This window comes from Topomyia yanbarensis, chromosome 2 (assembly GCF_030247195.1).
Source record: "Topomyia yanbarensis strain Yona2022 chromosome 2, ASM3024719v1, whole genome shotgun sequence".
Taxonomy (NCBI): Eukaryota; Metazoa; Arthropoda; class Insecta; order Diptera; family Culicidae; genus Topomyia; species Topomyia yanbarensis.
In genome coordinates, this window is record NC_080671.1 from 7,200,421 (window position 1) to 7,211,072 (window position 10,652).

Here is a 10,652-nt window from a genome sequence, read left to right on the forward strand (position 1 = left end):
TTTGATAGATTTACAATACTTATCTCCTCCAACTCAGGCATGAGTAATGTTTATTTACATTGCACGATTGGTCTGATCAATAAGGTATTTTTGGCTTCACACTATTCGTCTCTTTTCCTATTCTCTTTGGTATTATAGAGTACCGTACAGAGGAATGCGCAACACTGCATAAAATGATGCCTACTTCTTTGTTCATGGCACCCACAGTTTTTGCTGTAACTTTAAGTGGCTTCAACCGAGTTACACAATAAATTCATACGGAGTAAGTTGAAAACTTACTGTTTCGTGGCTTACTGCAGTTTATTTATAAGACTCGTCCATGTAATTTATTGTACATTGTTACAAAAAAGTATAATAAACAGAATAAACTGTCTTGTTTAGTCGATTGAAATATTTTGTTATAATATAATTTTTATCAACACTAATAGTTTTTGGCATGTTCTCCGAAAGAAGAATGTTTGCTTACTTTGTACGATAGGTAGCCATCTGACTGTTCGATTGGTAGATCTGGCTACACGCTGTGAATTTTTGAAAACTTAATTGACCTGAGTCGTTTTCTAGTTCCAGTGTACTTAAAATTTGAGCCAAATCAAACAAGTCTAGCTACCGGACCAACATGTTCGAAGTTTTTATGGGATATTTCAACAATTTACATGGAGAAAGCCAACTAATTTGCATTCTCACCGCTAGGTGGCACTGTATGCTTCAGTTTACCCCTGCAAGTAAAAATAAGAAAGGCAATTTTATTGTCTACAACTTTGCGGAAGACTGCAAATCAATCCAACTTCCTTGGGAGAAGTTACTAAACTTTTAGTGAAGTGATGTCTAAGTCAGTTTTTCATGGGGCCTAACAGCACATGGTGGTGAATCAGTAGTCGATTCCCACGAACTTAATTTTTTTGTGAAATATTGAAAAAGCATGTTTGGAACTATTTTAGTACGCGATGAGTCATATTTTGACTACAAAACTTTAGTTCCACATTTCACTGCAGTTCATCTGCTGGGCCCCAATCGTTAGGTATAAAATTTCGTTAAAATATCTAAAAAAGGAGAATTCAAATACTTGAATATTTACCACTTTATTGACCACCAAAATATTTTGAAAACCAACTCACTTCAAGGATGGAACCAGTAGTTCGAACAAGTTTATAGATTGCGAATCCTGGAATACACACCATCGACACTGATTAACGTCCAGAGCCGTTCGTTCGAGAAACTCTTCCTTAACAGGATAATTCGTTCGGAAATAAGGTTCAACAAGAACAATCTGCCCTGCATTTTTTTAGGAAAAATATGCAACATTCGATCCCAGCTACAGTATAAAGTTATTTATAATCTCCACGAGGGCAGGATTTTCCAATATTGTGATGTGACTTCCCTCGATGGTGTGCAACGTTATCGATCCCGTCGTACAGTTGGACAGTCCGTAATCGCTTTCGATATCCGCAAAGGAAACATCCGTCGGCCGAACCAAAGTAATCGGCAGATCCAGCGGCTGATCTTCCAGATCCAATTGAGCGGTCATTTGTATCCTCCGTAGTAACACCTTCGCCATCTTCCGAATATAGTTGGGAGAGTGGACGTGTTGATCCTTTGCCAAATCGACCAACTTCTCGATTCCGTCGTCGAACGAAGGTGTCTGTATTAGGGAGAGTATTTTCTCAACCGGTTGATTCGGGATCACAAATGAAATTAAAGGAAACATGAGTTTCTTCTGGAACTCTTCCGGATTATTTCCCCTTTGCTGCAGGGCTAGAAGTTTCATGAATTTTGGAGCTCCGTCTAGCAACAGAAGTTTTCCGTGCATTCCTTTAGCCTGCAGACGCTTGGCGACCTCCACTGTTATCAAGGAACCGAATGAATATCCTACAATTGCATAACTGTCGTGGCCACTGAACACATTGCACAGTTCCTCGATCACACAGTCAACCATGGCCGGAATACTATCGCATTCCAAGGTACTCATCAACTGTAGGATGAAGACCGGTGTATTCAGTTTCTCAGCAATCGCATACCACACATTACCGGCCACACCCTCAAGACCGGGGATTATTAGAACTGGGCGACCTTCGTCTTGGACACCAGAGGATGGCAAACGAAGAATCGTCGTATCGCTATTTGTTTCATCGCCCAAATTTCTTAGCAACATTTGCAGACCAACCACAACCTCAACTTTTCCCTTACTGTCCTTGTCCAACTCATCCTGCTTCCTCTGTTCATCCAACTTCAACAACTTCAAAAAAGTTAACGTTCTCAACTCCTGGGTAGAAAGCACCAATTCAAAGTCTCTCTCGAGAACCTGCTTGATCTCCACCGCCATCAACGAATCCATTCCGATATCCGCCAAGGTGCTCTCCATTGAAACGGACTTCAACTCTCGAATGCTCATTATGTTCATAACTGCTTCGATGATGTTCTTCGAAGCACCTCCGACCCGTTTCTCCGCTACCACCATACTTGCCACGATCGGTTCCTCACAGGTCAGTAATCGATCTAGCTCTTGCAGACACGAAGAAATTCTCTGCTGCAGCGTTCCACCAATCTCCATGTCCACCCTATCTTCTGCCATGTCGGCAACTAATCCTACCTCTCCGATCGCTCCCCACTGTATTGCCTTCGCCGGTAACCCCTGAGCATGTCTTCGTTCGATAATTCGCTCCATGATAGAATTCGCCATACCGTAGTTACTCTGGCCGGCATTTCCTCGACCACAGGAAACACTGGAGAACACTACAAACTGCTTCAACTGCGGACACAGCTCCCGGCTAACCACATCCAAATATTCGGTAGCATTCGCTTTGGGAGCAAAGCACTCACCAAACGTCTCCGGTGTCTGATTATCTAGAATAGCGTCACGCAGTTGAACAGCTAGGTTGTATATAGCCGACACTGTTCCGAGTTCGGAAGCTTTCCGCAGTAACATACGGCAACCGTCCAGGGTAGCGATATTTGCGGTGCACACCAGTACTTGAACTCCATAGCTTCTCCACATCCTGGAAACGCATTTGATTTTAGATAGTGATGTTAGTTTAGTCAGCTATTTAACTCACTTGATTCTGTATTCCTGGTAGGATTTTGTTATACCTCTGCTTGAGCTTAAAACTACTCTGCGGCAGCCTCTGATAATCAACCAGTCGGCCAACTCCAACCCAAATCCACCGAGTCCCCCAATGACAACATGTACCTGCTCCGGGTTACAGTAAAGCCTCGGGACATACTGTATCGGAAGTGTGTCCAGATCGGTTTCATTTTCTCGTATCTTCAACAAAATTTTCCCAATATGCTTTCCACTGGCCATAAATCTCATGGCTTGCTCTACATCAACCGCATCAAAGACGGTTCGGTTCAATGGTCTTACTATACCGCTAGCCAGCAAACGTATCATTTGTTGATGGTAAGCCTACAAAGATAGAATGTTTGTTGTTTTTTTATAGAACGACGGAATTTGAACTAAGATCTTACTATTTTATAGTCTGAATTCTCCTTGAACATCAGATCGAGCATAACACTCGTGAATGTTAGACCTTTCTGCATCAGACTCATTGCTATCTTGGAGTTCCTGGCAATATCGTATTTTCCAATTTCCACGAAATGACCCCCTTTCCCTAGACAACGTATCGAAGCTTGCAGTTTCTCCTCAGCTAGCGAATTCAGCACGTAGTCGACACCCTTACCATTGGTTCTGATTTTTATCATCTGCTCGAATGAAGTATCTCTGGAATTACCAATGTTTTCCCTCTTCAACTCAGGAAATTTTTCCAGTAAAAACTGCTTCTTCTCCTCCGTACTAACCGTGGTAAATACCTTCAGTCCTTCAGCAAGTGCCACCTGTATCGCTGCCTGTCCAACACCTCCACTGCCGGCGTGGATCAGAACAGATTTACCCTTCTGAATCTGGATGCACATGTAGAAAGCAATGCAAACAGTTCCATAAACAATAGGAAATGTGCAGGCTTCCTCCATTGTCCACCCATCCGGTACCGGATAAGTCAGTAAGGGATCACAGTTAACCATCGTAGCCAATCCTCCACCAGGAGTGGTTCCCATTACTCTCCTACCGTCCTCTAGAACTCCAGCAAATTCGTACCCCAACTCACATTCCTCATCCAATCGATTAGAAGTGAGAGCATCCGAGGACAATCTACCCGTCGCGATCATTGCGTCTCGAAAATTCAACGCACTATAAACCACACGAACTTTGTTTGGCCCACTAGAACATTCATTCATGGGCCCTGTAAACCACATCATCGAGGATAAGTCACCCTTCACTAAACCGTTCGCATAGCAGTGATTGGTCACGGATTCCGTTTTCCTAGCATTTGTCAACAGCGCATGACGGTAACTACCCCATTTCCCATGTTTGAACACGTTCACCGCCAAACCCAAATTAAGCTGATTCTGGTAGAAAGGATCATTCAATGCAAACAGAGGTGCGTTAGAGTCATCCACGAAAACACAGCGAACATTTTGAAGCTTTGGTTCTTTCCGAATGCAATTGACAAGTCCGATGATACCCGATATCGAATCGTATTGAGCGTACAAAATAACCGGCCGAAACTTGACGGCTTTCTTCAGTTCTGTTAACCAGCTGAATTCCTTCATCTGTACCTGTATTGCTGCGGGAGTTTCGCTCAACGAACGGCTGTTGCACTGAAGCAGAATGAATGTTTCTTCCTGATCTATGCGAAACGTAGCAATAAGATTAAATTCACTTGGTGGCCGAAAAGCATTCGTGTCAAACTTGGCAGCTTCTCGGATCAGTAGAAATCCAACATCTACCAGGCAAGCTTTAGCGTCCTTTAGAAAACTAGCTTCAGTCAGTTTGTTGTCCGAGATTAGAAACAGTGAGTTTGTTTGATCGGATAATTTCTCATTCTTAAGAACAGCATTGTTCACTTCTATTGGTTTTGCTGTGAGTAATGTTAAGCTGGACTGAACCAAGGGTAGATCAGCGATAGCTTCTCCGAATAGATGACTCAAAACTGGAAGTCCATCACTGTGCACTTCAGTTACCGCAACAGACAGCATCGGTACATTTTCCAAGGCCAACTGAACACACATCCTGATCGCTTCCAGGGAAGAAACCGGGCCATCAGACCTATACGGGATGAACTGATATGTTTCCAGTATCGGCACACCGGGAGGATTTCTTCGTCCAATGATATTGCCTCGGGGATTCAAAATGACAATCCCACCACAAACTGAAACGTTGGTTCTGGTGCAGCATTTAACGCCTAAATATTCCCGCCCCTGATCATCTTTCTTCATCGCCTGTAGATGATCTTTCGGGCATATTGCAACTTTTTCGATTGCCGTTGGAACCATCAACGAACGCGTGTCTACAGTCACAATTCCGACCTGTAGAATACAGTCCAACAACGCTACCCAGTTACCTTTCCACTCGATTTTAGCCTCGGATCCATCGACCCTAGCTTCCAGGACCGATTTAAACAATCCAGAATAGTGATAACCTCGCAGACGAAGTTCTTTGTAGAAATCTCTAGTCTGCATCATTGTTGCCGTAGACACCTCTTCAAAAATTTCTTCCTTGGCAGACGAATCGTGACTTCGTGCATATCCTGTCACCACTGTTGTGACTCCTTCCAATATCTACAAAATAAAAAAATAGTTTAAGGGTAACCGTACTCAATTCGTTCGAACGTCATACCTCGAAGTATCCGGATGCTGCTTGATACGATACGACCAGATTAACCGTTTGACCCTTGGCGATTGTAGTGGCCCGTAGAAACTGCACGTCCTCAAACTCGATGGAAAAGTGAAGCAGTTCACAGTGGGAAAGATGTGCCAATAGATCCCAAACCAGTTGCAGATAACCGGTGCCCGGGAACAGCACGCGGCCGTCGATGCAATGGCCCACTATGTATTTGTAGTCCTCATCGGTCAGCGTAATTTTAAAGTTCAGAATATTGGACTTGCTTGTCTCGTACCTACCGTAGCGAATAACGTACGCATCCTCACGGTGATCCCAACGAAGCAGTGGTGAAATCATGGTCGTTCAACGTGAAACCGGAAACTGAACCACCGGATAGAGTTTGGCAATCTGAAGGTTCTGCGTGGTGAGATGTAAGCTGAAAGAAATCATAGTAAGTCGTTACACTTATCTCAAAGCTATTGTCTTACTGCCCAATTCTGCTAAGCAGCCGGCTAACAGCGTCTGAAGAGTCTAGGCCTCGCGGAAGATAATTCGATTTGTAATTTAATATATTCAGCACCTTTTCGCAAGATTGGAAACTATCAAGTTCCAAAATGTGAGCGTTCTTGGGAATACAATCCAGAAGGTTAACAATGGAGACTGAATTATGCAGCTTCGGTGTATGAAAAATAGACGATGTTTGTGGTAGCCTAGCGTTGAACCATTTCGATGTCGGAATAACCGCACGTGACAATACAGTATTCATGGTCTGGCGCAGTTTATTGGATATCGATGATTCTATTGCAGGTTCAGAACTAAAGATTGTAAAGGCCAGCTCTTCCGCTACATAACCAGCAGAATTTAACTGGCGAATTTGTTCGAACACGGTCTGATTAGAAGCAGCAATAATACCAAATCCGGACGAGGCATTCTTCACCATACCCTTCAGAATAACTTGATCTAGCTTATTATTTATTTTTACGAAAACGCTGCAATTTCCTACTGCCATGCACTCAGTGTACACCAGGCCATGACAAAAAGCTACTCGAATGACCTGTTCCAAGCTCAAGTGACGATCTAAGTAGGCACAGATGAACTGACCCACGGAGTGTCCCCCATAAAAATCAAACTTTACTCCAATCGAGTTCAATAAGTCGACGAGAGCCAGCTGAAGCACAACCGTTCCGACCATACTGTTCACAACGGATTCTTTACCGGAGTATTTCTTATACAAGTCAAATTTTAAAGTTTGTAAAACTCCATGACATTTAGTCAAAGTTGCCTCAACTTGAGTAAATTGTCTCAACTCCTCCAGCTCTAGTCGCCATCGACAATTCATTCCGCCGAAAATCGCCACCAATGGTAGTGGTTCCAGCTGAATTCTTGCAATGTTCGACTCTTGCAAAATCGCTGGTTTTTCTCCATTCTTTCGATAAGTGCCGTAACCACGGTAACGATGACCAGGGATCGCCTGATTTTGAATATTGTACAGTAGAGCAATAAACTCACTATCCAAGGGACGTTCCGCAATATCTCGAAGCATTACTTCAACGGCCTCCTTTGTTCTTCCGGACCACACCACCAACCTTGGAAGCTCGTCCGCTGGTAAACCAAGCCGCTTCTTCTCTTTAGAATTTCTGCACAACAAAGCATGCGCATTTGCTCCACCGAAACCAAACGAATTGATGCCAACAAGTGGACCAGGTAACGGAGTCACTTCATCTACCACCTTCAATCGTCCCTCAACCAACGAAAGAATAGATGGTCTATTTTCGTTAAAATTAATATTGGGAGGAATCAAACCGTTCTCCAAGGCGATAATGCACTTTGCTATAGAACACACTCCCGCAGATGCCTCCGAGTGTCCAATGCTGGATTTCACAGATCCCACCAACAATGGACCGGTTCGTCCTGTACAATAAACCTTATCCAACGCATCGCACTCCTCCGGATCTCCGACCATCGTACCGGTACTGTGGGCTTCAACATAATTCACTTTTATCGGGTTGATACCTACTTCACTGTAGAATTCAGATAACAACTGTTGCTGTACAACCCCAGATGGATAGGTGATCCCTTCGGACTTGAAACCATCGCAATTAGTCTTCGAATGAAGCAGGTGACCGTAGACACGCTTGGCGTCTTTGGCTTTTTGTAGAAATACAGAACACGCAGCTTCCGCACGCGTATAACCGGAACCGTTTTTGTCGAACGGTCTGCAATAACCGTCCTTCGCCAACACTCCCAGCAGCGCAAATTGGTACGTGATAAACGGATGCAGAGTCAGGTTACTTCCCATCACTATAGCAGCGTCACACTCCCCATTTTTGATACTCCTGTACGCAATATCCAGTGCGTACATCGAACTACTGCAAGCCGTGTCCATCACCATCGAAGGTCCTCTGAAATCCATTGTGTACGACACCCGATTCGCAAGCTGGGACTTTGCACTCCTAAAATCAATATTCGAATTAGAACCCTTCTATCTTCCATCCACCATCACTCATTCTCACCCCAGCACACCTAGACCATCCGGTGGGCACGTAACGTAGTTCATCCGTACTTCGGTCTCCGAGAAACACAAACCGCTGAAAACACCCGTTCGCGAACCACGCAAACTCTCCGGATTCACTCCGGCATCCAGTATCGCTTCGTACGTGTGCTCGATCAATATCCGCTGCTGCGGATCCATCGTATCGCGTTGCCGTCGATCGCAACCGAAAAACTCCCGATCAAACTTGGTCAAATTGTTAACCTTACCGGCACGCCGCGGTATCTCCGGCATCGTGTGCTTGAACCGTACCTCCGAATCGTCCACCAAATCTCGCTTCTCGTACAGATTACGCGCTAACTCTCGCATGTTGTCCGATTGCGGAAACCGACCGGAGATTCCCGATATCACAATACTCTCATCGAAGCCAGCCGGTAGAATTTTGGGCGATGACATTTTTCTGGTTCACAACGAGACGGTGCGATTGTAGCTAATTGATTAAGCGACGGTAATTTGGCACCGTTCAATTTATAGTCAATTTCAGAAAGCGCGTGATGATCTGCAACGGTGACCCGAAGGTGCAACAGAAATTTGAAAGTTTAATTTCACCATCGCCGGTCCCAAACAGGCTGGATCCGGTGCAGTTTGTGCCGTTTGGCTTAGCAAGCCAATGCAATATGCACTATGCTATATTTTTCCTTAGTGCAGAAATATATTATACTGCAAATAAAAGCATAAGAGTCCCATATTGAAAAATAGCAAGCCGAGAAAAACGCTGTTCAAGATTTGCATTTTAATTGAGTCAAATGGATGGGACAACCATGTTTTGGTATTTTTTTGATTTTTTCTAAACAAACCTGGTAATCTTATTGGTGCATTGTGATTCAGTGGTAGTATCTAAAGACGCTGAATTACTGAAGGGACAGAGGGATTCAGCGTCGTTAGCGATACCGAATACAATCCAACAGATAACTCATTTTCGACAAACATCCATATGGGACTCTTATGCTTTTATGGGCATGCGTCGAAGACGGACACTCTGGGTGAGATGGACAAATTGTGTTTCTCGCAAAATGAAAAATTTAGTTGAATGGTACTGATACTATAAGCCTTTTAGAAGATTTCAAATGATTCCGAAAGATACTTCTATTATCTAATACGCGAATTATCAGATATTTAAGCAACACAAAAATTTTTCTCGAGAGCGCGCTGACGGATAAAAATTTTTGACGCCAGAAAATAACGATTTAAACCTGAAAGCTGTTAATCTTGGAAAATATTTTTAGGTTGTGGTTTCAATCCCAGCCGAGGTCGTTGAGATTTTCTGAGGTGAAAAATCTGTGGTCACGTCTTCCTTCGGAAGGGAAGTAAAGCCGTTGGTCCCGGTCCATGTGTTGATGGGCCGATATCTAGGGTCCAGCTGGTGGAGTCACCTCTCTGGCGTCGGTGATTGGCACTCAGTGCGGGCAGTGGCCGACGGAAAATAAGCGAGAATAAAAAAAAATATAAGGGTTGTGTACAGGACACGACCACGGTGACATTAAAAATGTAGCTTTTTTCAAGAGCGTGCAAATGAATTTTATCTATCACACATATCGACTCACGTTCTTGTTCACTCGCTTGTTTTCATATGTTACAATTTGCTATATACCCTCCCCATCAAAACATATTTTATTGAAGGTGTTTTAACGGTAATCTATTAATTAATCAAGTATCTCACTAGGTGATTGGCATTATTTGGCTGATCCATCTAGTAAAAATAGGCTGGTCTGTCCAGAAAATATATTCAAAAGAAAAGTTCCATATTGAGAGCTGTGATGAGGAAACCCACGCCCGCCAACGGAAATATACAGATTCTCCATAAAATATGAAATTTCATTTTCCATTTAAATTTTCAATAATGTACTAATGAACTTAAGTAAACAATCTTAAGTGTAAGTATTTCTTGATCGATTAGTGGTGGAAAAATGAAATTATTTGATAAATTACATTGTTACGCAACGTTCGCACTACCAGTTAAAACGGGTTTTTATGCTATCTTGGTGACATTTTTCTTGTTGCTAATTATTAAAACGTGTTATAACTCTGTAGTGTAAACATTGTATTATTAAACCAATTCTGCAGCGTTTTATGTTATATAGGTGTTTTATGTGGTAATAGGACTGACATAATTATATCTTCAGTACAGCGGTTTGTTTCATAATTTAAAACAGATTTATTTTAAAATTTAAATTAGTATACCCAACCTTATTTGTTGTATACCTTAAAACGCAATTAGAACTGTGTTTTAAATACATAGGGTAGGACAGATATTCTGACTGGTTAAACTGGGAAAACAATTTTAAGTCCAGTAACGCTTAAGACATGGCTTGAATTTGAATCGAAAAAGAACACCCGCTTCAACTGCTGCTGGGACGGTAAGTTCTGTTTTAAAATTTTCCGTTGTGTGCAGTACGAAACAAAAGTGTTTGAAATTAGAAAACAAAAAGTTCTGCTGGGAATGTGATT

At 42.8% G+C, this 10,652-nt stretch overlaps 1 protein-coding gene across 1 annotated transcript; it reads right to left on the reverse strand.

Moving 5' to 3' along the window:
- Positions 1 to 1,077: 1,077 nt before the first annotated feature.
- On the reverse strand, positions 1,078 to 10,049 carry LOC131681769 (fatty acid synthase-like). The gene is given in 6 exon segments (XM_058962801.1): positions 1,078 to 2,993; positions 3,051 to 3,400; positions 3,463 to 5,610; positions 5,669 to 6,089; positions 6,142 to 8,106; positions 8,167 to 10,049. Coding segments are annotated over 6 exon segments (6,999 nt in total). The 5' UTR covers positions 8,601 to 10,049; the 3' UTR covers positions 1,078 to 1,312.
- Positions 10,050 to 10,652: the final 603 nt, after the last annotated feature.